This window comes from Numida meleagris, chromosome 3 (genome assembly GCF_002078875.1).
Source record: "Numida meleagris isolate 19003 breed g44 Domestic line chromosome 3, NumMel1.0, whole genome shotgun sequence".
In the NCBI taxonomy this organism is placed as follows: Eukaryota; Metazoa; Chordata; class Aves; order Galliformes; family Numididae; genus Numida; species Numida meleagris.
In genome coordinates, this window is record NC_034411.1 from 16,340,546 (window position 1) to 16,368,304 (window position 27,759).

General features: G+C 46.5%; 1 protein-coding gene across 1 annotated transcript; it reads left to right on the forward strand.

The window, feature by feature from the left end:
- On the forward strand, window positions 459-27,035 carry ARHGEF33 (Rho guanine nucleotide exchange factor 33). Its single transcript, XM_021393200.1, has 15 exons — window positions 459-823; window positions 3,911-3,960; window positions 9,398-9,562; window positions 10,880-11,001; window positions 11,862-12,004; window positions 13,263-13,322; window positions 14,501-14,716; window positions 15,376-15,505; window positions 16,689-16,821; window positions 17,748-17,831; window positions 18,524-18,607; window positions 19,362-19,510; window positions 20,357-20,542; window positions 21,588-22,341; window positions 24,108-27,035. The coding sequence occupies exons 1-15, from the start codon at window positions 802-804 to the stop codon at window positions 24,243-24,245; spliced, it is 2,436 nt and encodes an 811-aa protein (XP_021248875.1). The 5' UTR covers window positions 459-801; the 3' UTR covers window positions 24,246-27,035.

A 27,759-nucleotide genomic window follows, 5' to 3' on the forward strand; every position in this document is an offset into this window, starting at 1 on the left:
CTCAAGACTACTGAAGGAAAGGGTAGTTACTTTAAAAACAACAGCATACTTGTGTGTTTCAGAAGCAAATAACATTCTTGTTGTTCCTTGGAGTACCTACTGGAAACAGAAATCATTTCTTTTCCCTGCTAAAGAGGGCCGGAGCACAGGGGAGGCTGACAGAGTTGGGATAGTTCAGCTTGGGGGAAAGGAAGGAGGAAGGATTCTACTGCCATCTGCAATCACCTCAAGGGGTTACAGAGGAGACAGGCTCTTCTCACAGACACAGTGAAAGGACGAACACAAGTCGGGGGGACATATTGAGCGATCAGTTGCATAGCAAAAAGCTGGTTCTTTGATCTAGAGCACCCATGCAAGTGTTTGTGTGCATTTCACTTTTCAAAACACATCTCATTTTGCTTCTGTGTTCAAACAGGAAGCCTCTTGATGAACAAATAGTTTCTGTGGGATTACTTAGTACTTCAGTCACACAACAACATAAGCACAATGGCCTTGGGCTGGGAGGGAAACATTTGTACCAGCAGCCCAGTCTGCTTGTGGAGGCTCTGTGCACTGAAACAAACCTTTAGGATGCCTCATTCCCTCTCAAATCCCTCTTTCTCCCCTTGTTTTCTGAACTTTGAGCATCTCCGCTCAATAAACCCTTTTTTACATCTTTCTGCACTCAGGGTTCAGACCAGCTGACCCATCGCAGGGCTCACATGTGGGCAGCTCTAAGCCATGGGAGGTTCCCAGTGACCAGCCAGAACCCTCCAGTGTGAGGACAGGAGTCCCTGCGAGGACGCACACCTTATAGCAGCCATGGACACAAACAAACAAGAAGGTAAAGCATCCTCTAATTTCACTTCTTGATAGTATGAAAGAGAGATAGGAAAAAAGCTGTCTTCGTTTGACTACCCCATGACAGCACCTCTTAGCTGCGGCAACTGTGGGTAAACGCTCCCTTCTTTTAGTTTCATAGAAATACTTGGGGTTTGAAGTTTCTCCATCTTATTTTAAAAACGCCTCCCTCTTCCCCTTGGGAAAATAATCCCATGGCATAGGTGAAGTGCCACACGGGTAGTCATTCCTCTCTCTTACACTGGGATGAACAGAGACCTCCAGCTGCTGAAAGCTACATCTTACTGCAATGAGGATCTGCTTCTCTCCCCCACAAGCTCTGCTGCGTGGGGTTCTTGTTCATGTGAGTGCCACAAGCCAGATTTCTCTGCCAGTCCTGGCCTCACAAGCACCAAGATGTAACTATGCCACATTGCCTGCACGCAACCAGTCCTGCTACTGTCAGCAGCATTTCTGGGAAGTGTGGTTCTTGGCTTAAGACGTTCTTCTTGCAAAGCAATGTGGGCCTGGCGTTACTTGCTTTTCACCCCAAACCACTTGTAGGACTGTGCTCTGCCTTGCCACTTGAGAAGTGATTGTGCTCATATGCTGAGGAATTCTTCCAGCTATGAAGAGCAGAGGGGGCAGCCTTCAGGAGTGCCCATGACTGTCAGCTCAAGAGAGAGAGCCTGGACCATCTCTCTCCCCCCCCAAAAGATGTTCGGTGGTGCCATGGCATGGGTAATGGAAGAGTTAATTCCTATATTATTATTATTCTAATTTGACTAAATTAGGTCTGCGTACCTAGGCCCCTGCACTATAGCACAGTCTGAAAAGGAAATTATCTCAAGGATTTTTTCCAATTAATTGGCATGCCCCCATGGGCGGCAGATGTTCACTGCAGAAACTGGGAGAGAGAACCATGAAGCCCCTTGCTTTCCACAGCGCGAGGGAGCCACGCTCTGCTCCAGCTCTTGGCAACGACTTTGCAAAGATGACCTGGGTATGCCTGGGTACTTGCAAGTTTCAGAGAGCACTTCTGCTCACATCCATGGCAAAGGAGGGAGGTAAAAGCACAGAGGCAGAGATCCTCTCCACTCTTTTGGCCTTTTTCAGTAGCACTTCCCCACTTTGAGTGTGCCCAAGGACATTACAGACTGATCCATCTCCAAACCCAAATGAAAGATCACTAGAGACTTCTGCAGGGCTGGCTCAAGCCCTCTGTGCTATATATTAGCTTGGAAAAAGACCCAAAGAAAACAAGAGAAGAGAGCGACCATGGCCCTTCCTCGCTGTGCCACACTTCTACTTGTCACCTCTAATTCTTCACAAAGCACAGCATCCAATGTATTCAGTACTTGCAAAAACAACATTTCCCTGTCCTCCCTGTTCCTGATTCATACTGTGCAATTAATCAATAAATATGTTCTCTTGCTCTATTCTGATCAGTCATTACCACCCAAGGCTCCAGCATTACCACTTACATCAGAACAGACACACTGGTTTTTCAGGCCTCAACTTAAGGAATCCAAAGAAAGTTTCATCATTCATCAGGCAAAAAAAAAAATGGTTTCTAGTACATAGGGTTGAAAAAAAAATCAGAAAACAGACCCTGGAGGACCAAGCTATAGAATAAAAACAACCTGGCATTTAGAAGATGAACCTAGGCACCTGATGAGGGCTGGCTGGTGATTTTTGACCCCAAACAGCTGGCAGTTTTGGTGATGGCTACTTCTCCCAGTCAGTCTGCTGTTCCGTTTTCCACAGGAGAAACCTTGGAGGATATTTCCTGGAGGGTCAGTGTCTGACCCTATAACAGAAACCCATTGCTGTGAGACTGGCCAGCACAGGGAGTAAGTGGCACATGGCCAGAAAGGGGCACATGGCCTCTCCTCCTCTGCCTCTCACTTCTGTGAGTCACTGGGGAATTTGCTTACATTCCTTTGAATCAGGACAAATCCTAGAGACCAGAACAGGGCCAATGTGTAGGTGCCCTTGGCAGTAGCCCATATTCCCCCTCAGGGGCAAAGTAATCAGAACATAGCCGTGCCTTGTACAGCTCTGACTTCTAGGCTTCAGCTTTACTATTTAATGTACTTTCTAACTGTTTAAAGCCCTCGCTGCGTACATTTCAAGCCTCTGCAAGACCAAATTTATCTGTTGCTGAAGGCACTGGTGGGTAAGTGACTGAGCACCTGCAGCCAGCACGGGAAGAGGGAGCCTGGCTGCCCCCAGAACTGGACACGGGGTCACTGGCCACGCTGGTGACTGACAGCAGAGAGGGGTGAAGCAAATTCTTGGAGGCAAAAGAAAACTCACCTTGGGAATTGATGTTGTCAAGAGGAGGCAACGCAGACAAGGAACTGGGTGGGACAGGGTTTTCTGGGAGGTGAAGGCTAGCCAGCCTGACATACGGAATAAGATTTGAACTGATGGCAAGCAGACTGCAATCCCCTCCAAGTGTCATGGCAGCACAACCAGCAGTAACTTCTGGTGGATAACTGAAGGCTTTGTGCACTTCATGCACAGAAGAGACAATGTTATAAAAGGAAATAACAAACATATACTTTTTCAATCAAAAACCCACTAATGCCTAGAGATTGTGTCTCTGGAGTGCCCAAATTGCTTTTGTAAAACAGACACAAGCTCCTCCATGTGCTAAGTCTCTTTCAGAAACATTAAGCCTTGCTCCATTAAACAAAATCAGCTGGGAATCACAATGCTACAAGAAAGCAGGAATTTGAAACTAATGAAAAAGATATATATATATATTTAGCATTAGAAAAGACACCACTACTGCCCAGCATGTGCTGTGACGCTCAACTCTCATTCCTTCACATGGACCAGCTCAGGACAGATACAGGGCAGCAAATGAGGTGAATTTAACATCTATCTGGTTTAGTTGAGCCGTTCCCATTTTACAACTGCAGTTTATTTTACAAACTATACTGTGTCCACACCTCCTACAGCGAGACTTGAGTCCTTTAAAACTGATTTATACCTCAAGAGGGACTTTCAACATCTCTGTTCCAGTTATTTATAGCAACTATAATAAGTCATTTTAATTGACTGAAGTTCTTTATTCCCACAGGAGAGACCGAAAGTGTGCCTGTGAGTACCCCTGCAACACAGATTTCCCAGGTAAAGACGAGCAAAATGCCCTAAATAACTCTTAAGATTTTGAAGATTTACTAATGGATAAGTGGTAGTTAAAGCTAAATTAAGTGGAAGGAAAAATGTAGGTACTAATGAGGAACATGGTATCTAAAATGCACACACTGCACAAATGTATGTCATACATATTACATCTTGGGCCTCATCTTAAAAGACACTTCAGTAAAATTTCTCTGCTCACAATCGATCAGCTGTGCCTAGACAGGTGATTTGTGCACTCAGCTAATTAACTAACTGGCATCATTAGCATCAATTAGAGAATGTCCGTTCACTGAGCTGGAGGCAGATTTTATGGCTGAGCTCTGATGAACTTTCCCCAAACCCACGGAACCATCCCAGGAGCACGGATGCATTGACTGCCACAATGAGGAGGGAGTGGGGGGTCTTCCCTAGTAGAAAGGAAGTCTCCTGGGAGGCTCTGGGTGATCCCAGCAGCCTCATGGCTCCTTGGACCACGGGGCGCTACTGCCTGTTAGACCAGGTCAGCTGGGCAGGCCAGAACATCAAGTCTTGCTGCATGGCTCCCCAAGCTTGGAAACCCTGTGTTTAAGCCCATGTGGGCTCAAGGTGATCAGGACTTCCAGAGCTCTGTGGTCTCTCTTTGAGTTGATGTTCTTGCTGCAATTAGGCACTGTGGATGTGATGAGATTGTCTGTATCATGACTCAGGGAGCATCCTCCCCGTAAGATGCAGTTTCAGTGCTCCCACAGTGATGTTTCCTAGGCATTTCCAGTCTGTAGGAAACACAGTGGAGTTCTGAATACTTTAAACCTTGATCCAGTTCAATCTGGAACTGTATCTAACAGATAAACATTTCCCTGAACTGGAAACCCTGGCTACCAGTAACCTCACCACCACAACACTAAATGCCCATAACTGCTTATAAGAGCACCATGGCAAGCAGTTGCAGAGCTATGGGATGCCTCTTGTCATAACAGAGAAGATACTGCTATCCATAAACAAATTGGTGCTTCTCTTGTTTTTTCTTTTCCCCGTTCAGATGGCTCCAAGCCAGAGCTGTGACTGGTCTGTTGAAAGGCTCAGAGCAGTGAGTCTGGTATGCATGAAAAGCCTGTACGTTGTAGGTCAAGTGTGCTAGGAAACCTTCCTAAGGAATCCTTTAAATTAAATAGCTGTCTGTCCCCTCCTGCTTCTGCAGGGGCCCTATGGACACTGCAGTGACCAAAAAAGGACGGCACAGTTGTGAATTCAGCTGATACGAGCAGGAGCTTGCAGCCTTCTTTAAATATATCCTTCCTTCATGTCATTACCCAACTACTTGCTCTTTATTCCCACCATCTTTACCTGTGAGTGTAAAGAGTGGATATTCTCTTAGAGCCAGGCTATAAATCAGCACAGCTCTGTTAACTTCACACTATGAGGCACTGTAGTTGTGCTGCCTTTAGTAGTGGTTTTGACAGTCTTCAGCTCAAGGTCTCTTGAGAAAAGGACCACTGCTAGTGTAAGAAGCCTAAGCAGCTGCCAAGGGCTCTTTGGTGAAACAGAGCCCTCGACAGCCTGGCTAATAGTGAGGGAAATGTGTGAACACAGCTACTCATGGAAACCCTTACTTCCATGTGGACGCTCTCTGTAGCAGCCGAGGCAGTAAATGCAGCTCACCAAGGCTTACCATCTGTTTTCCAAGGCTCTTCTCTGTTTTGCATCTCAGGTCACTCAATCTATAAGCCATTTTCATCTGATCATGACGATCTTCCTCAGGCTGCCTCAAAGTCTGAGCAAAATTTCACGCAACAGGGGTGGTCACCATCTTTTGCAAACAGCTCAAACTGCTGGCACCTGCCAAGGGAGGATGGGAAGGCTTTGCAGTTTTGCTGCTGCCTCTGCTCCTGGAAATAGCATCTATTTATTCCACACTTTGGGGCCAGCACAGCAGGTGAGACAGGAGTAGAGGCTCAGCAAAGATTTTGCAGCCAAGATAGATCCACTCCTAAAAAGTAAAATCAAAACCATGCTGAGAAATGGTTCTTGTTCATCCTCTGATCTCACTCTTCTCAGCCCACCCAGCTACCATTACTTCCTCGTGGCCACAGTTTCCCCCCTCCATGTTGGGAAATCCTTGCTCCACTCACCAGGGGCACTTCTACAGAGAGTTCCTATTTACATCAGGTTGTAAGTCAAGAGATAGTCACAAGGGACTGCTGCACATTTTCCTGTTCCCTCATGCAAAGTCAAGAAAAGAATCCTTTATTTCCCCATGCATGCCATTCACAGAGCACAGTGCGATTATCTGAACTTGCGAGAGATTTTACTTGCAGTTTTTTTCTATGTACAGCTGAAAAACTTCAGGTAGGCTGATAAAATAGGAGTCAAAGCCTCCACAAGAAGACACCCTGCTATAGATGCGTAGCACTGGATCCCACACCACACTGCTTTGCTAGGTTTAAGGGCCAGATTCCAAGGGCAAATGTGGGCTGAAGTTTCTTTCTTGTACTAAATTATTAGGTGCCTAAGTGCTTTTTTTGGAACAGGCCCTTCTCAGTTCTCGGACAGGTTGTAAGGATGTGCTGTGACCATGCAGATTTATTTATCCTGTAAGCATTAGGCAGTTCAAATTAACTTGTTATAGCGTGTTCCTCTTCAGCTTCACTTATTCCCATGAATAGGTGAGCCAGGTAACACATTACAGTTAAACTCTTGCCAAGTTTCCATCCTGGGAAAAAATCTGTTTTTTTGTTTGTTTTTGTATATAGTGCACTATAGAACCTTTAGAAATACTGAATCAGCTTGACTTTCCAACGGTTCACAAAACACTAAATGGTCTCTCGTCCAAATGATTATGCTTGCAGGGTAAGACATAAGCACAAGCTTATGCTTCACAGGCTTCCATTTGTTGCAACAGCACATGAGATTTCAAGGATGGGTTCCCACCATTAGAAAAGAGCTCAGACTAAAATGCAGTGCTCAAGCACAATTATGCACTTGGCAAGAGTTCAAGGATAATGTGTTGCTCCTATGCCACTCCACTCAAGTTTGGATGAAGCTTGTATCCAATGGTGCAAGGTTGCTCATGCTTCTTCTCTATGTTTCAAGCACTGAGGGCAGCAGAGGAGGGAGTTCCCAGGGTTTCAGCACTTCATGCAAGCTCTGGCAAGATGAGGCTGATGTGCTGTTGCTTTCATCCATCCAACAAAGTGAAATGCGAGTATAAGATGCATTTCTGTATCTGAAATAGCTACAGCCAGCTGCATGGGGCCAAGAAAGGATGTACCAGGCAGGACAGACACCCAGAGCACTGTCCTGCAGGATACATAAAGAAACCAAGCTAGCAGAGTGACTAGAAAAGCAGAGACTGGCCAACAGTGAGCCTCAAAATAAAAAGTGACTATCTGTTCTTCAATGTATTTGCTGAAATGCAGGAGATAATTTGGTCCAGTCTCTAGTCCAAATCTCTCTTTTGGCTGCCTGAACTCTGTTTTCAGTACACATGGATACTGAATTCTACATAATGGTCCCTGTTAGGCTGACTCTGCTGATGCCCTGCAGTTTTTGACTCTGAAGGTCTGTCTAGATTACCCCTTTCTGCAAGCATCTCAGGATACAGCCAGGCTTGTGGGAAAAAGCATTTCACTTTGAGCTTATTCTGCCCAGACACAGATACCTCCAGTGTCAGATTCCAGACTGCTCCACTGTTAGCACAACTTGGAGTTCTGAAACAGATCTCTAAAATGGATCTCATGAATCACATCTTTTCATTCTAAGGAAAGCATACGATGCCTATCCTCAGTACAGGCTAATAGAGAGACTTTGTTTTGGCAACATCAGCTTAGCGTGTAAGGGACTGGCAAGCACCAGTGAGCAGGGACAGGAATATTAACATTTTGCACAGCTACAGTACTTTATGATCCCACACTTCTCCAGGCACGTACATTACGATGTCTGATGATGCCAGGCCCCACTAGGTGCTGGTAAACACATAGATAGCAGAAGCAGAGTGGTCTGCCTCCCCTCGCAGCCCTAGATCCAAGCAGCCCCCTCACTGCTCACAGGGTGACGCTTCCTGTGACATTCCTGCATCACAGGAAGGTGTCCTCCATAGCACACCATGAACAGGCTGACCCAAGGGATCCTGAGCCCCAGCTGGCCTGGGGAGTCAAGACTGACTGCCTGAAGAGGGAAGATGTTCTCCACCCTCACCCCCAGCCTCCTGTACCACCCCCCCCCCCTCGTTCCAGCTCTTGTCAGTCCAGCTCCTCCTGCCCAGGCAGCTCTGGGAATGAATGGGGGACCATGGGGTAAGCAGTGGGGTACGAATGGGGATATCAGGCGGACATCCTCTGTAAAGATGCTGTTGGTCTTGATCAGAGGAGGATGGTGCATGCCATTGCCCTGAGGTATCGGAAGCCATCTCTGCTCCATTTACAGGACTCAAGCGCCTGAGTTCCCCGGGGTGGCTGTCCTCTTACCATCAGTGCTCCCGTTTTGGACTCAGTTTATAACCAGATGTTAGGCCGAATTTCTGTTGTAAAGGTAAAAACCACTGGTACCGAAGCGCCTTGGGCCGCGACCTCACCGTGGGCTTTGTGCAGGCAGAAAGAGTGCCTTGCTCACAGTAGTGGGGACAGACTTGAGTCAACAGCCCGAGCTACCCCCAAAGAGGGTGTCCCTGCTTGGCCCTCCACAAGCTGCCTGCATCCCCTTACTGCCCACCTCCAAATCTGCCTTGTCTGCTCGCTGTGCCAGCCTGGCTTGCCCTGCTCTGCCTCCTGCTTTGCCCAGCTGTCAACCGGCTGCCTCCAGCTTAGGTCATGAGCTCTTCCAGCAGTGCTAGGGCCTCTAGGGAAAGACAACAGGGAGAGTGGGCACAATGTCTATGCCAGGGAAATACCCCCCAACTCCCTCTCCTCCAAGAATTAGAGAGCTGTCTCCTTCCCTGGAAAGGGCCTGCTGACAAAGAACAAAGGTTCTTCACAGCCCTCTGAGAGTGAGGTGTTAGGTCTGTCCAGGGAGAGCACCAGCCCCATCAGCATATGCGGGAGGAGGCTTTGCTCAGAAATGGCCACATTCTTGACTGCTCAGCTGCTTTTGGCATCGATAACCTGGCTGCTAATATTGCAAAGCACTTGGCATGTTTCAGGCTGTCTCCTCCTTCTGGAGACTGACAGGCTGCAACCTGCCAGGGAGCCTGGAAGAACTCTGGGTCCAAAAAAGGGGCACATTGATTGCCCAACACAAACATTTCCTACCATGTACTGTGGCTGAAGCAGGAACCAAACCTCCCCCCCATGCCTCCCAGCCATGAAAGGAGGAGAAAGAGGACAGCACCTTACAGGAGAGGGGATGCACATAGCCTTCATGCCAGTCTGAACCACGGGTGACTCTTGGGGGACACAACCACCTTCCTCTAGGATGAGAGACTGTACCACTGTGTTTGTGGTTCCTCTAGTTGCAGGCATTAGCCTCTGAGTTGAAGGCGGGTTTCACAGAAGCTATGCAGGAGCTGTCACGAATCCAGCATGGCGAGTATGCCTTGGAGGAGAAGGTCAAGAGCTGCCGCTGTGCCATGGAAGAGAAAGTGGCTGAGATGAAGAACTCCCTTAACACCTTCAAGGTAGGAGTGTGACTGGCGGAGGGCTGCATATGTGCCCTGTTATCTTGGGTGACAAGGAGCAATCCCCTGCCTCCATCAGTCCTTCCTGTTCACAAAGAAAATGAGCTGGCAATCATTTCAGATCTATCTGGTGCAGCTCCTTTGGCTCTGTGTCTCCTTCCAGACCTTGAGCTCCAACACCAATGAAACCTGTGCCCTGGCCTACTTAGCCTTCTCCAGGAGCAAAAGAGATCCTTGCTGTGGGCTGCAGATGCAACAGGCATCACCGTGCCATAGCTCTCCACGGGCCAGGCCTCCTGCATTTCCTGCAGGAACCAAAGCTGCTGGGGACCAGGGAATTAATACATAACGCCAAAGCTTTTGAAGTTGTTCATTCCCACACGGCTGTGAGGAAGCGCTGCCTAGTTTGATCTGGCCCATGAGGATTAGAAACAAAGGACTGGGGAAGGGAGCCTAGCAAGAGAGCTTGATGTGCGCTTTAAACCAGCCAGCATCTCCATGCAGAAACTGGACAACTGCCTATGAGGAGGCAGGCTGAGGAATTGTTTTATTGTTTTAATGGTAAATTTTCCCCATGGGGTTTTGTTGAGTCAATAATACCTTATGAAGTTAAAGAGGGCTGGAAAGGCCTGTGAGTGTCCGATGGTGGGAGAGATGGACAGCAAAAGGAGCGCTGTGGTCCCAGCTGAACAAAAGCACAAGGGCATGTAGCAGAGGTCTCAAAGCAGACAGAGGCAGGGTTATCCAAGATGTTGTTATAGGGGAAAAAAGGGTTTTAAAATCCTGACACAAGGAGTTATGCAAGCAACAAGAGGTGCAAATGCTGATCTTCCTCTGCCTCATGCCCATGCTGACTGCCTAAACATTGAACTCTCAGTGAAGTCACTTCCTTGCTCAGGGAAATCCCTCTTTCAGTTTACAAGAAACAATTTGAGTCTTGATGAAACCTGCAGGAACTTCATGCATCAAGAGAACTCTATGTACATATAAAGCTTGGTTGAAACTGCCCGAGGGAGGATGTGCTGACAGTGAGACGCACACATGAGGTTAGAGCAGGCCTCGTTTCCTTTGAAAACTGGGCTGAAAAAGCAGCTTCAAGGCCCTATTTCAACTGGTAGCAGATGACGCCCTGGATCTTTATCTTCTGCCACTGTTGTAACCACATATACACACAATGATCTTGCAAAGGAATATCACAGAGACATCCTCCTGAAGCACCCTAAAGCACCTCTAGTCCATGCCAGCCAACATTCAAAGCTGTGCTCTGTACAGCTGACGGGTACAGTTGGAATGCTTGTGCTTTTGCTTGTTTCTTAGGAGGAACTCAGTGATGCGAAGTCAATGATCGAAGAAATCAGTGCCAAGCAGGAGGAAATGCAACAGAAAATTGAGCAGCTGCAGCAGGAGAAGCGGCGGGAATCACGGAAAGTGAAAGCTAAGTAAGAGCCTGAACTCCAAGACTCTGGAAGTGCTAATTAGCAGTGGTGTCCATTTTGTTTATTTCCTTACAGTTTAATCTCTTAATCTTTTCCTGGCTGGACATATCTATAAGCCTCAGTAATTACTGGAAGCTCCAGCCCTCAGTTCCCTCCTGGCTTTTAGACACTTCCCCCACAGAGCAAATACAGCAGATATACACCAAGACCAAGATAGCCCCAGCAGCCCTCAGGAAAATCAAGTCCCAGTGAAACAACCAGACCTGCTAGGGATTTATTAGGGCAGGAATTTAAAGTCAGGGGCCCTCACTGTTAAAAGCTATTGCTAAGCTACCTCTATCCAGACAACAGCACTGCAGTTTTCCTTCTCTTCTCCTGCTGTCAAGTGCACAGGACTCTGAGTGATCCTGGCAGTGCAGTCATGTCTTGCTTTCCTGTCACCAGTCTTTTCTTCTTCAAGCAAGGATACAGCAGCATATCTGAAAACTACTGTTGCTGTGAGTAGGCAGACTGCTCATCCACCTTGGCCCTGATTAGCCTCTCTCGATGATGGATGTACAGCTGCCTTGATGCAAACACTTTGCAAATCTAGGCGAGCCCCTTAGCTAATTAAGCCATTTAATTAGATGAAATACACTCTGCAAAAGAACAGAAATAACCTTCTCCTATAGTCAGTGAAATTACTTCCATAACACCGTTCATGAACTGAATGCACAAAATCCAACTCCTTTCCTCATCTTTGCAGGAGCTGTACCACTTCTTACTGTCCTTGTACTTATACTGTGTCAGCCACAAGTGTAGCATAGTAGCTTCTCCTGTAGCATTCATGGTTTCCAGCTGTCTCATTCTTTGTGTTTGTACAGAAGAGCACAGAAGGACGATCACAGCTCACAGACAGTGCCTACACCTCTACAAGGCAGCCCATTTCGATCCATAAACCTCCCAGAACCTGTACTGATCAATGAAGATTTTACAAGTCTTTTGCACAACGTGACTTACGAAAAAGGTAGGAAAGAGAATAGGCAAGTGCAGTGCCTTTCTTAGGAAAAAAGTCCAGAAAAGGTCACTAGATTAAGAAGGCACCGAGTTTTGCTCAGGTGCCAGCAGCAGAAAGAGAATGGGGGTGCTCCACACAGCAGCATGGCTCCCAGGTCTGTGCACACACATTCGTGTTGTGTCTCTGCTACTCAAGCGTGGCTTTAACACTGGCCTGGATTCAGGAGATGCTGCTCTGTGAAAGCTGCCCCAAAAGCCATTTCTCGCTTACTCAAAGGAAAAGGAAAGTAGGCTGGACCTTATTCCCTGTAATGCTAGAGGCACACACAGAACCGAGCAGAAGCCTTGATGGAAATACTATAACCCGTTGAGTTGTTTTCATGCTAGGGAGCAGGGCACAGAAGGGAGGATCACAGGGATTGTGCTGACAGAGAACACTTAATGTCATTAGGGGGACACTTGTGGTTGATTTGACAAAGGGATGTAGGAGCTGGTACATACACACAGTGCTAGGGGCATCACTGCTCTTTGCTAGCTATGGAAGCTGCTAACCCGTAGGATTAAGGTTACACCTTGCTCCAGGAAAACAATGCCGACTGCTAAATGCTTGTGGAGTCTGGAATCAAAGAAAGGTGATGGCCCAGGGCCTTTTTTCCTATAACTAACCTGGAGGGGGGGAGAAATCTAAGCTTGTCTTTCACCCTCCTGCTCTACACACAAGGAATACACTAAAACCATACATATTTAAAATGTTAACAAAGGCACAGAGACTGGATGAAAACCACGTACTGTCTTTTCCTCTGTTCAGCCCACCATCTAGACAGTCCCCGTCCCCACTGCCCTTCCTTGAGCCCTCTTCCTTAAATCTCTCACCGCCACTCTTTCTTTCCAGTCACCTCACCCCTCCACTCTTCAGTAAGCTCTTTATCACCCTCAAGCAGCAGCTGTGTCAGGTATCCATCCTTTTGTTCTGCCTGCTGGGTGTCGTCTACCAAAGAGTACTTCCTGAGCAAGGACAAGCCAGGGCTACTCAGGCTCCAAGGTCATACAGGACTGAGCACAACAGAAACCCCATGTTAGTTTGCCTATAGGTGCTACTGACGCAAAGACAGCAAGAAATAAGGAGCAGCTTTTTCCCCCATGGAGGATCTAACAGAGATATTCCCACACCAAAAATGTGAAAGGCTAGAAGATCTAACCACACTGACTGGGTTTGGAAGCCTGCTCTACAACTACCTTCTCTCATGTTTTCCTTTGCTCTTCAACAGTGTCTGACACCAGGATCATGCCGATAGGAGAAGGAAGTGTGAAAGTCATAGGAGGTCCAGGTAGGAACAAATTGAACTGTTGAAAAATAATGATTCAGTGACAACACTTAACTTACTTCACTTAAGAAACGCTTTGAGGAAAGCATTTCTTAGGAACAACAGTTGAGATATCAGGATAAATATGCATCCCTGAAGTGCCAAATAACTGGTAGACAATGCAAAGCATTGATATTCAGCGGGAAAAGCCTTTCTGTTGCTGCTACTTTTGCAGGTTTTAAGTGCCTTTGCAGAAAGGAAGAGTGGAGGCTTATGATATGACAAAGAATACCTGGAGAGCCATTCTGCCACTTGGGAAGAGATGGCCTTTGCAGCAACTACACACTAGCGGATCTGCTGAAATGATTATTTACCCATCAGCTTCCAAACAGACTTCTCCTAGACAAGCCTGAATGGTAGCAGAGAAGTTTCTCCGGAAAAAAAAGAAAAATGAGTAATAACTTAGTGAAGAGCTTAGTAAGAAGACCGTCCTGGCCAGCAAAAGGACACATGAGAACAACTGTCAGATGCCTGCACTGTTCACTTGAAGCATTTGCTGTTCAGGGTAGCTCTTTTGCTTGGATCCACTTGAAGGAAAAAGAGAACAAAAGCTACAGAATGGTTCACTGCAACCCAAATTCAAACTATTTTCATTAAAGCAATTCCAGACCAGTGGCACTGATGTACCCTCTCCTGTACATTCTCTGCAATTTAATAGCCTCAGACTACCAGTCCTGCTGCTGCTTGCATGATCGCTAATGAAAACTTTAAGAGCTATGACAATGTACACCCATTAAGAGAGACACTTAAATCTTAATTATAAAATACTTTTTTTCTTCCCACAATACCTCTCAGTAATCCTGTTGTATTACCAAGTCCTTAGATGTCCCAAAACCATGGAGTGTAACCACACCAGCAGTGCATCTTTTTTATTTTCTATTTTAACTGTGAACCTTATTCAGTCAGAAAATAAATGCTGGAAGAATGCAAACCTTGTTCTGCAGAAGTGCTCACCAACTGCACTTCCTTTTTTTGTTGTAAATGAACTCTGCAAGACTACACCACTGGTGAAGCACTGAGAACGCTTCAAATTCCTTTTCCTTTAGATAGATAATAATGCAGGTTTAACTATCTACAGCTGGAGCAGAATGAGCTAATGTTAGCTACGATGTCACACTCCATACAGCTATTTGTCATTGCAGGAGCACCCATAGAGACTGACGACAGCCTCAAGCCTTCGCTGACAGCAGATGGTCAGGCAAAGGTGCATCTGCAGTCAACAGTATGGAAGCAGCCCAAAGACACCAAGGACTGGGGAGATGAATACATTTCCAAAGAGCAACCAGAAAGAGGGAAAGATGTGGCCCAAAGCAGATACAGCTCGGCAGACAACATTATATGTGAACCCTCTTTGGCTGGTAAGGACAGAGGGGCGCACAGCTGCATTCACACCTGGCAGGAGCTGGTAATCACCTTTCACAGCTGGAGACATATAAGGCAGTTTTCCCTGATGGAGGAAATGCCTCAGGGTCTCATGTCTCCATGACTTCTGGTCTTTCCACTTGCTGGTCAGTGCCATCAGACAATATGCAAACATGCTCTGCACTCAGGACACTCATGCCCACTTCCAAGACCTGGCAGGTTCAGAATATTAGTGGGGCTGTGGACAGTGTAGTTAGTTATGTGGGTAAAAAATACAACTTCTCGTTCTGTGGGAAACTGGATCTGAATCCCTGGCATAAGTTGCTTTGCCTTTGATGACTTGTTTTGTTATTTTTTTAAGATCTTGGGAGGGAAACTAGAATTCATGGGGCAGAACACATTTGCTTTGGAGCTTTCTTAGTAAGCAGTGTGACTCTAGTCATTCCTGGGGCACACTGTAGCATGAGGCTAGAGGCTAGAATTTGGTGTTTGGGGTAAAGATGACACAAACACAGGACACTGATCTCCTTTTCAGCAGTTTCTCGGCATGATTTAATGCCAGATCCCCAGGGGAAATGCACTCCAACATGAGGGAGGCTGTCCTTAAGGTCAGCATTTCCTTACTTTTTTAAACTTAAACATTATTTTCTGGAAGCCAAAAGGCAGAACATCGCTTTGGAGCTGCTGGAGTCAGAGAGGAAGTATGTCATCAACCTTTCCTTAATCCTGAAGATCAAGGCCACGTTGCAAGGGCCAGATGTGAAAAGGAGCACCAAAGAGAGAAGGTACTTCCATTTAGTGTGCTCTCTCTTCTGGGGAATTTTCTTCAGTCTGTTCTTTCTGCTTCACCCTCTCTCTCACTCTTCTTTTATCCACACAGATCTTTAAACACTTAAAGCTCATTTCTAGTTAAAAACTGGAGGCACCGGCAGGTTTTTTTCTGTGATTAAAGACTTTCCTTCCAAACCCTTTTACTACTGCTTCACTTCAGTCTCCTGGGTCCTATCAGCCTCCTTTCCCTCCTTCCCATTTGTCCTGCCTGGGTGAGAACAAAGTTTGTGCATTCACTGCTTCTCCCAGTTCACAGCTCCAGTTCTACAGGTTAATGCAGTTAATAAGCCCCTTGCCAGTAGCCACCATCCATCAAATATCAATATATACAGACAGCTCACATGTACTTACACAGAAATACAAGATCTGTGGGACTGACCCAGCTTAGCAGTTCAAAACACTTTTTTTTGCTACATTATTTCCCATGAGGAGATAGTTCCTACAGTTCTCCCCATTCTTCAGTTTTGGCCAGGGAGTTCCCAGCCCGGAGCATATTTGGAGTGCCTACTGTATGCTAGCTCTCTTTTTCTTGTCTCTTTTCACCATTTGACCAAAGTCCACTGTGGAAAACATAGCTGATGTGGATTAAATTAAGCAGTTTCATGACAGACACAATACCAACTGAAATGTGATAGTTTCAAGTTTGTTTTTGCTTTTACTCTTTTTTTTTTTTCCCTGGGAACTTCTCATCTGGGAAAACATTTTGATATTTGACATCATCCTGATTATGGATGAGATCAGGACAAAATAACAGAAAGGAAGTAGGACATTTTGACCAGTATTGCATCAAAGGGCTTGACCAATGATGCAGTGCACAAATCTGGGAAGCATTCCTCCAAGCACTCTATGGGATGGCTCACAATCACGGTCCTGCTCCGTTAGCCACGGAAGCTTGGGCTTTTCAGTTCTGCAAATTCCAGCCACTTATGCAATGCAAAAACACCGAATAATAGTCTGTTGGAGAGGGTACCTGTATGTACATAGCAGCCTGGTGCAGCCCTGTACAAAACAGGGCTTCCCAGTGCAGGTGTGTAAAGCAAACCTCACACTGACCACCCATGAATGCAAACTTCAGCAGTACATGCTTAAGGCTGAGCTTCTGCTCTCTGTAATGGGTTTGATATTGTCTCCCTTCAGTTTCTTCCCCAATTCTTTGCGGTACCTGGTGCAGCAGCACGTCGACTTACTTCACGCTCTCCAGGAGCGAGTCCTGAGCTGGCCACGGCAAGGAATTCTAGGAGACATCTTCCTGAAGTTAACAAATGATGAGGTATGTTATAAAACCTCTCAACTCTTCTGTTGTGATGCATAACACTGTGCTGATGGCCCACAGGTGGGCCAAGACAGAAGGGCAGCAGAAGGGCAGTACTGCGAAGCTGTGGCTAGGGCAATGCCTTTCAGCCAGCCTCTTTTAAGTGCAGCCCCAGTACATAGTAGCCCCCTCTGGCTGCAGCTCCTCTTGGTCAGGATATCCACATGCCAGACCCACCTGGAGCCCCACAGGGCCATAGCACAGTGTGGCAATGATAACACATCGATAAGGATGAATAATGAAGAACAATAATGTATAACAATAACACATGAAACCCAGACCTGGCTGGAGGAGCCACACATGAGCTTTGACAGCTTGGATGTCTGTATTCACAGCGGAGGTGTGAGAAGAGCCTAAATTTTTCATACATTCCTCTCCTCCGATACATTTTGCTCAGAGTTTTGACAAGCAGGTAGGCAGGTCTCCCATTCTATACTGGTTTGTAGCCCCCAGTAAAACAGCTCTGTCTCTGTTGTGTTACGTTGTCTATTTCTCCACAGGCTAAGCACCTCCTTTTCAAGGTGAACGGTCTGCCCAAACCACAGCACGACCTTTCCTAGAAAGACGTGTAAAAACCTGCTCTGATGCTTTATGAATTTTAAGACTCATAAGAAAAGCTTCTTCCTCGCCAGCCTCCCTCTCCTTCCTGCCTGCTCCGATGTCTTACACATTGTGCTCCATAGCTGATCCACCTTACTAAATAGCCTCTCTTATGAAGTCCAGAGTCTTAACAGCTTTACACAGTTAGTAGCGCTGCTGCACTCATGAGCCCCCAAGAGTGACGGAGGGCAATCAACAGTTTATTGTGCTGGCTGGCTCTATGTCCAAATATTTCTCTTGAGTTTCTTTTTTCTTTTGTTGTTGTTTTTCTCCCCATTTATAAGAACAATTTTCTGGACTACTACGTTGCTTACCTGAGGGACCTGCCAGAATGCATCTCTCTGATCCACGTGGTGATCTTGAAGGAGGTAAACTTCCTGCCCGCTTCACAGACGCATAATGGTAACATGCACACCTGGCTCTCTTCCTGTTGTGCCTTCCCAAGACAGGACTTCCCTGCCAATCCAGTTGTTCTGTTACTGAATGTCAGTTTCCTGAATGTTGCCATGACTGACAGGCACCTACAAAAAACAGCTTTAATATGGGACACCCAAGATTAAGGCTCTAAGTGCTGAAGTGCTTCTTGAGGGAGAAAACAGTCTGCACTGTCCAGCTTTAGACATCTGGTCTCTCACATTATTAATTCTTGGTTAAAACTAGGGAAGTTAAAAATAAATGAAGGTAGTTTTGAAGTGGAGGAAGTAAACCACACTAACTTCCTTCCAAGACATCTTAAGAAGTCAGTCTCATTTTGTTCAGTTCTGTTTGGGACTTCATTCTGAACAGCAGTGTCTACCTAGGCCTTCCATGCAAATTGACTAGCACGCTTCAAATATACACCCCTACTTAATTATGCTGAGTGTTTCCCGCAAATAATCCTCTGCTATTGCTTGTGGAAGAGTGAAGATCACTGCATAATCACAAGCAACCACCACTTGGCTGCTGTGCTTCTGTGAACTGCTGTAACCACTTTGGTAAAGCACTTGTTAAAGGCCAGAACTATCTGGAAGCAGACGTTTCATGGATGAAAGAGACTCTGATGGTGCTTTCTCTATTTCAGGTAGAAGAAGAAATCAAATCCGATCTCTACATTCTGTTCTTCCATATAGTCCAGCGAATCCCTGAATACCTAATTCATCTGCAGGTAGGGCCCCAGGATGGAAACTGTTGTGTTTAACCCTTATAGCACATGACTTATGTCAGAACTGGGACACGGGTCTGTGCAACTACAGGGCTTCTAGCTAACTCAGTGGACTCTAAAGAAAAAAAACCACCACCACCACCTCCAACAAAAATGAAAGGAAAAGCCAGCTGACAGTGCCTGATTTTCATTTCTTACCTGAAGCTTTTTTTCTGTTTGCCATTTTTGCCATTTGACCTGACAGAACCAACCCTTACCCTGCGAAGCCAAAAGCTCTGCAATTAACTCCTGTAAGAGAGCTAGCCTCTTTGCTGAGTTGTCCACACACCTTTTAGCTTTTGAGGACTAAGGCTAGGAGTAAAGAACTTTTCTTATGCAGAGCTTGCTTAAAAACACAGTTTTGCTTCACAGGAGGATAATCTGAATTGTACTAAAATATTTCAGACAAGGCAAATGTCACAAAGCCCTACAAAAACCAAGAGATTGATTTATTTCTCCAGTGCTAAACTCAACCAGTGCATCACCCGCATCTCCCACAATTATGTTTATGGTGGTCACTCATGTATTTGTACTGCAATAGTGGATTGCAGGCCTTGTCCAAGTCTCTCAGAAACTGGTACTGCCGAGAAAAGCTCCCATAGCGCACAGGGCAGTGCCACGCGTGCTCCAGAGTGCTAATTCACGCTCCCAAAGAGCACCCTTTCCCCAGTAAGGGTTATGACATCCTTCAAACTGCCTGCTCTCCCCTGTGCCCCAGAACGTCCTGAAGTTCACGGAGCAAGAGCATCCTGATTATTACCTGCTGCTGGTGTGCGTGCAGCGTCTCCGGGTTTTCATCTCACACTACAGCCTCCTCTTCCAATGCAATGAAGATCTGCTTATACAGAAGAGGAAAAAACTGAAGAAGTAAGCACAACATCAGCTCATTCTCTCAATTACCAGGGAAGGGGAGGCGTGAGGCCAGCCCAGTAACATGGGGCTCTTGTCCTAGACCATTACTCCATTGAAATAAAACTAAGCCCTATGCATATGAATGCTGGAAAAAGCCCACTATTGCCATTTGTCCTTCAAACTGAGATCAGACTTATGGAGAGCTTTTCCACCTAACTCAGGATTAAAGGAAATTCAGTTTAATCCTTTTCTATAGCAGCCAACATGCATTACAACATTGCCATTGCTTTAAGGAACCAAAAGTCAGCCCCCAGTGGGAGAATACATTGGAACTTAGCTGCCTCAGCAGGTTGGGGTATTGGTGAATGCCCAGCCCATGGTCTGAAGCCCCTTACAGGCTAAGCAAAAGATTGAGAGAGAATAGTGTTTTCTGTTTTTACTGGGGGAGGGAAAAATATTCCATAATTGTTTGAGACGAACTTTGACAGATCTTGAATGCAGATTCTCCAGCTGTGGTTCAGGAGTCTTCCTCAAAATCAGGAGTTTTTACTAAAATCAAGATCTGGTTCAATTTGCTCTTTGTAATGGCTCACTGGGGGAGTAGCACAAGATCAGGCTTCAAGGAAAGCCTTCCAGTGGGGAGGATGCTAAAGGGCTGGAGTGGATTGCTGGGGAGGGACTGCTTTTAAGGGAGGCATTAAAAACAGGACAGGAAGCAGGACACCTTGTTGACTGGGACAGACTAGGTAGAATAGATCCCTCCTCAGGGTGGGAAGAGGTGCTTGGGAATATTAAGGACCCTTCCAGCCCTGTTTTCTGTGATCTTACATGCTCGTGCTCATTCCCTGCCTTATTTCTTAGCACGACGATGGATTTCTCCTCCCTCAGGTCGTCCCTGGTGAAGCTGTACAAAGGTCTCACTTCCCAGTGTACAAGCCAAGATGTTTCTCCAACACCCAGCACAGCCTCTATCCGTGACAGCGGGATTCACTCTGAAGAGGCAATGCAGTCATTCCAACCAGCACCTTCCTCTGGCACGACAACCCCGTAAGCCATATTGTCCTAGCAAAGGCTTTCAAAGCAGGCTGAAAACTCTCACCCATACACTATGCCAGTGACACTATCTAGTACTGTTATTTCCAACACCGCTCCCTGTGTACATCCAGAGAGATGAAGGGCTGGCTCCTTCCTGCTATCCTCTGCCACGTGGCTTACCAGCAGGCAGTGTTTCAGACCTCTACCCACAGTTGCCAGTGCTCTTGCTAGCTGTCTGCATACTGGGGAGGACACGTATTTGGTGAGGCTGGCATCAATATGCAGAGCTGCACTTTGTGTTATTCACTGCTGTCAACATCACAAAAGCTAGGGAACATGAGCAAGGACTCAGACAAGTTAAAAAGGCGTCTTTCTATACAGTGGGACCCATTATCACAAGATGCAAGTCCACGTGGGTTCAAAAAGTTACAAGAATAATTAAAAGAATCCTGCATTCTTTGGCCATTGAGAGTTGCCAGCAGAGATGATGAATACTAGAACACTAAGACTTGCCTATTTCTTATGTAAGCAATTTGTGGCTGTTGTGCTTTCTTACATTATTTGACATTAACATGAGTTTGGCTCCTTCTTTCTCAGTGCCCCTCAAGTAGCAGTGTTATTAGATCAAACTTTAGCCAATCTTCCTCCTACTCGTAGTCACTCCAGACTCCTGCCTTTGGAGCCTCAGCTGACACCTCCCCAGCTTCGCTACATGAATCCCAAACTGGGGACCCAAGATGGGCCCAGACTGGACTTCATCAGCACTGAGCAGAGGTCGGGGGAAAAACAGCTCCCCACATGCTGCTGGACATGCAGCTCGTAACACAGCTCTGGACAGGGTCTGCATCCCCTGATGCAAACTTTCTACAAGAGCTCTCGAAGTACTCTCAAAACACTCCTGGGGACAGAGTTCCACCACAGCACAGACTCTTCTCCAACATATTAAAACATTTTGGGATCATAGAGCCAAGAGAATTGGGTGGGAGTAAGGTGGGGGAAAGATGTCTCTGTTGTCTTCCTGTATTCTACTTTCTTCTGTTTTGTTTCTTATTTTAAGGCATTTGATGCCTCAGATGAAGAAACCTCAGCCAACTGTCCTGGAGAACATCCAGGCGGTAAAGCCCCCTGACTGGGAAATGGAAAGCAGAAAACATGAGAGGCCAGAGAACATCCTTGCATCCTCTCAGCTCACAGAGCAGGAACTCAAGGCTCTGACAGCTCCTTTACAATCCATCCCTGAAATGGAGTATGAAGCACCACCTGCCGACGCGGTGGGAAACCCAGAGAGAGCCATCAGGACCTCTGTGGAGCTGCTGCAGGATGCGAGGAACTTTGCGCCAAGCTATGAAGAGTTTGACTACCCTGGGGAAGTCTTCACCATGCCAGGTCCCTATGAAGATGATACCTTCCAAAACCTCGCTCTCTTTGAGAATTGCTCCCCAGCCTCCTCAGAATCCAGCTTAGACATTTGTTTCCTTAGGCCTGTTAACTTCACGTCAGAACCAGAGAGGACAGATCACGCCTTGCAGCCGTTGCCTAAGAGCAGCACTCCTGTCAGCAGCAGCACGTACAAGCGTGAGATGTTCCACAGCAAAGGCAAGCAGCTGAGCAGGTCTCTGAAGGAGCTGCCGAGGAGCGCCGAGGGCGTGAGCTCCAGACTCTACAGCACACGGAGCAGCAGTGGGAGCCGGCTGCAGCAGAAGCAGGAGAGGAATGTCCAGCCTCACATGATCTCAGCCTCATCTCGAAGCTCCCAAAGGAGCTACTTTCCCCCACAGAGAGGAGCGGGTGAAAAACCAAGCTTTTTGGAAGTAAGGAGGCTTAAATAGGAGGAGAAAAAAAAAAAGGCACATGGTGGTGCAGAAGCAGCGACAGCAGCAGGATAAAGATCTGAGATACAGTTAGGGCAGAACGTGCCAAACTAGCTTCCAAGTTCATACATTCAAAGCCCTCATTTGCATGTATGTACCCAAGGGACGGAACAAGACACAGGACAGCTCCTTTTCACGCACATCTTCCCCAGGGACAAACACGGGCTTGAGGCACTCAGTTGGCTGAGTGACAGTGAGAACACGGTTGAGAGGAGCTAGCCTCTCATGCATCTCTAGCTGTCACTGAGCTTCCCCCGTGAGCAAATGTTCTACCTCATCAGGGTCATTAAGCGTGAGCAAAGCTGCTCAAAATGAATTCTAGAGGGGAGGCACCCAGTTAAAAAGGTGACCTCTAACCTGCTACAAGGAGAGCTGGGTTAGGAAAACTGATGGATTTAGTATCAGATCCTCAGCTGGTACAAACTAGGATGACTCTGCTGAGCTCAACCCACTTATACATCTAAGGATCTGGTCCATGGGTTTTGTTGCACCTGTGTTTTTTGGTGAACCATTAAGTCTGTGGAAAGTTGGACAGGGGCCAGCAACTGTGTCCCTGTCCCTCAGACAGCCACTGACACAGCAGGCAGCACTCCAGCTCTTCAGGGACACCAGATCTTGCAGGAACAATGTCTCTGTAGCTTGCAGTGCCTGCTCAGTCAGCTTTGGGCTTGTGCAGTCAGGGATGAAAGCCCTGAATGGACATCCAGACCCCATGACCTCCACCCTTCTTGGAGAAGGGGCTGAGAGTGTTGTGACGTGCTCCCTCAGTGCCACCCAGAGAAACACCTACCTGTTCAAACAAGACAAGGTGCAGATAAGGCTGTGAATGCAGAGGATGATAAAAGGAAATTTCCAACAATCTGACTGGAAAGGCAGTAGGGAAAGCTCAAAAGAGAAGAAAAATGAGTGAGTGAAGGATGTGGTAGAACAGTGTGAACGAGGCATAGAAGTGCCGTGGGGACACAGCCCATTCAGGAACAACAGCCTGTGAGCTGCTTGGCACTCACATGCACAGAGCTATGCCCCACAGCAGGGTGTAGATAGGGAGCGAGTCCCAAATCACAGGTCATGTTCTCCACCACACAGAAACGGAAACCACTGTGCAGTGGTGGACAGAACCATCCCCAGAGCAATGCTGAGGGGAACTCTGCTCTCCCCTGAAAGGGGAAGAGATATTTTAGTGGTGCATTTACCACGATGTGTGTGTGCTACCAAAGCTTCCTGCAGCACAGATGTAAAACCAGGGAGCAGCAGAGCCAACAAAAGAGTCTTTCACATCATATCAACTCAGGGAGCCTCCCAGTTCAGGGGTAAAGAGCTCATGAGCAAGAAGGGGTTGGGAAGAACCTGCTCCTTCAACTCCTCATGCTGGCTGCCACCTTTGTTGGCAAAAGAAGGGGCTAGTAAGACCACCAAAACAAAAATTAGCAAGGAAGGCTCCAGTTCCCTCTAAGAGTGCCTCTCTTTTCACTCCTCTGCCAATGCCTCAGCTTCAGAGCCAGCAACAAGCTCTATGCAGAGGTACCAGTGCTGCTGAGGCCCGAGTGATGCTCTGTCTCCCAGCCTTGCCAGCACCTCCTAACCCACCAAGTCCCTCCTAGCAGAGATAGAGAGAAAGAGAGAGAAAATGAAAGAGAAAAAGTGAAAGAGAAGGGGACAAGAATGTGAGGTTGCAAATGCTGGTTAAATTGTCTTTTCCCTTTTAGGAGCTCCATGCAGAAGACAACACCAGGTTCTGCCAGAAGGATGACAATGAGCAAACATCCTTCAGCGACCACAACCCACGGCACGAGCCCAAGGGGGGTTTCCGGAGCTCCTTCCGCAAGCTCTTCAAAAAGAAATAAGCAGCCCCAAGAAAGGCAGGCCACAGCCTAAGTGCGACAGTACTTCCCTGGGTCCCTAAGGGTGGAGACAGACAGCAAGGTCCCGAGATGTCCCCTGACTAACACAATAGGTGGAGGGGTGGGGGAGAAGACTGTCACAAATGCATCCTGCTCTTCCTAGCACAGGGGAGGGCCAGGCTATGGGTTGAAGCAGAGCTCAGCCAGCAGATCCAGTAAGCAGAGGAACTTGCTAGCTTTTACTCCTGCCTGACTTAATTTTCTTCAGAGTTTCGGAAAGCTTGGGCCAAATCCCTCTGTGTTCTCCTCCCTCTCATCCTCCAAAACTGTTTTTTTTTTGTTTGTTTGTTTGTTTGTTTTTTGCCATACATCTTCATTCTTCCAAATTCAAGCCAAGTCTAATTCAGGCTCACCCACAACAGACAGGTTGAATTTGTAGCCTTGGCATCCTGGCCAGAAGTCCAAAATTCCCTTATTTCCTCCACTTGAAGAAAAACCACTAACAAAGATGTCTTCCAGAAGGCCAGCTCACACTGTCCAGCTGGTTTGAGAAGGTCTAATGAGCATCAGTTAAAGCACCTGGACTTTGTTCTGCTTAATCAGCATCATCTTTTCTTTTGGACTGAAATCCTCCTCCACCTTTTAATCAACATGCTGTTTCTCAAACTGCCTCCTACTGTACAAATCTCTGCTCTTGCTGTCAGAATTGCCCAGGTCTCTGCATAGGTGACACAGGCTGAGCACAGGGCCTGCCACAAGAGACGAAGACGCTTCCACGCTCTACACTCACCATGGATCGATGCAGACGTGGACACAGTCAACTAGCATCACGGCTCCAGGTCTGCAGTACATCTTAAACTCTCTTGGCTAGCGCCCTTTGACCTGACACCACTTTACGAGCACATGAAGCACTCTGCTTTGGAACAGATCTAGAAAAAAACTGAGACGTTGGCAAGAAAGCCAGTGGTGCCCCATTTTTGAAGTCACAGCATTCCTTCAGGTGCAAGGACACCCTTCCTCCCACAACAAAGCCACATGCACGTCCCACCCACATCTCAAAGGACAAACCCTTAGCAGTATTGTTCTCTGTATAAGCCTACAGATTCTGTTAAAAAATGCGATAAAGAAAGGGAATCAAAGCCCTTTGGCCTAAAACTCTCCCACAGTGCTGACTGATTGCATGTACCATCTGCTTTTGCCATCTCTGCTGGAGGGGAAGAGGTGGCTGGAAAAAGGGTCATTTCAGCTAAAACAAAAGTAATCTTGTATTACAAAGTTTTCTCAACATTTCAAGAAAGTGACCAAGATAAAACTTCAGGGATTAAAATGTTTCAGCCTATGTCTGCCCATTAGACTTTACTGGGCCCAAACTGCTCCCAGAAATCCAATTCTCCTTCTGAAAGGCAAGAAGGTATCCTCCTGTTTTTTTCTTTCCTTTATCTTTTGCATAAAAAAAAACCCTCCCCAAAATAGTTTAAAGTTTTTCATTACTGAAAGAATTCAATCTCTTTCCCTCTCCCTCGCATCTTCATTATATTAGGAGTTCTTAGACCTCTCCCAACCAGAGTGGCTCCACACTGACCAGCCACTACATCACCAAGACCCTCCTAGGACTTTCATAGGTCTAGAAAGAGATATGTAAGAAGAGCCAGGTACTTGTAACTGAGCCATCATCAAAGCCTGTTTGTTTTGCAAAGAAATAGTTAGAATTGATGGTTATTACTTCTATAGACAGGCCTATTTGTCTACGGAACCAGAGTTTCATCACTATGCATGGGTTTCCTTCCCCACCCTGCCCTGTCAAGGTATGGGCAAATATTTCAGGAAAGGGGATGAGGAAAGGAAGAAGGGAGACAAAAGGCTGGAAGGACATGAGCAGATGCATACATAGTCTAAGTAGCTAGTAAAAAGAAAGAGATGATGAGGCAAGCATGGCCAAGTGCAACTGCACATCTCCACCCTGAGCACTCAACCACAAGCTCTGGGGACACATAATGTGCCTGCGCTAATAAGGAGCTCTCAAAACCACTGCTAAGCACTTTGCTGCCCAAGCCATGGGTGGCTGCTTAGAAGCCACTGATGGGAACTGCTACACATATCATCTCGTGCAGCTCTCCCTCTTCTGTACAGACACAAGCAAAGCAATGAATACTTTTCGTGACACCTGACACCCCTCACCTTTGGGATGACTATATAGTGTTAGATACAGTTTAAAGAGATGGTGGGTTTGGAGAACCTGGCAACCATGGCACAAAAAGAACATCCCAAAGAATTATTTGGATTTTAAGTTTTAGGCCTGTAATCACTAATGCTCTCAAGGGATCTGATTCTTGTGTATTTGAGTAGCACACAATGAGATTTCTGCTCTTCACAGAACAAACTTGCTCCTCCACACTTTTCAGACAGATGTCAGGGTAAAAACAGGGCAAAGAGGAAAACCCATGTTCTAAAATCTCCTGTATAATGAAGTCCTTCCAAAGTGGCAGACCCTTGCTTGTAAAATGCATATGGATTTTAGCTTCTGTTTTAGTGATTTAAAGCATGGTCAGAATTGATGGTTATTATTTCTGATTCTGTGTGAGTTCTTACTTACAGTCCTATTCTTATCATTTGAGATATCCTGAGTATTTCCTTGTAACTGCTCAGAATCTGCAAAATGTAAATAAAACCAGTGAATAATGCTCAGCACCACAAAAGGTGCCTCTTGCAGGATCTGACCCAACTTCACCTTTAGTATGCGCGCGCTCTGGATTATTTTAATTTCTGTGCCAAATAAATGTTGCTTTTAAATAACGCTGTTCTCTCTTTTGCACTGACTCAGCTGTAAGACTGCATCCATTAAAAGAAGAAACATACATTTCCACAGGTCCCTTTCTGAGGCAACATTACTGACAAAACCCTGTTCCTTTGTGCATACAGTCTCGTAAGGAGGCTGTTTCCATACACCTCATTTCAAGATTCTTACCCAGCACTCAGCTGAAAAGCTCTTGTTCCCTCTAAAGCTTCTGGTCAAGCTCTGACCGACTGCTGCACTTGTTCCTGCAGCTCTGGATGACATTTCTTCAGTGCCACTCATCTCTTTCTGCTGCTTCTGTTACAGACACATGAGCCTTCACAAAAGAAATCCCACAGGCCTCCCCCACTGCCATACACACCACTATGATTTCAGCTATCTCAGTGAGAGATCTCAGTGTATGCCTGTATATCGCAAACACGTTACATACGAAGTTTTTCTCCAAAATTTAATTCCAATTCTGACTGCCACCGTACGACCTTTGCCACATTCTCAGCAGGTCCAAAGCAATGAAACCACAAACAGGGGCACTCCAGTTCCTGGTGCTCACATCTCCCACCATGCAGCACCTTCAGGCAGCCTTCCATCACTCAGCGACAGCGGTCTCAGAGACAAGAATGTACCAGCTAAGTTTCATAGCAACAGCAAAGATACAGTTTGACTCCCATGCAAATCTCCTTGGAGTGCTTCTTCCTCAAAAATCCCTTTCACCTCAATACAGGT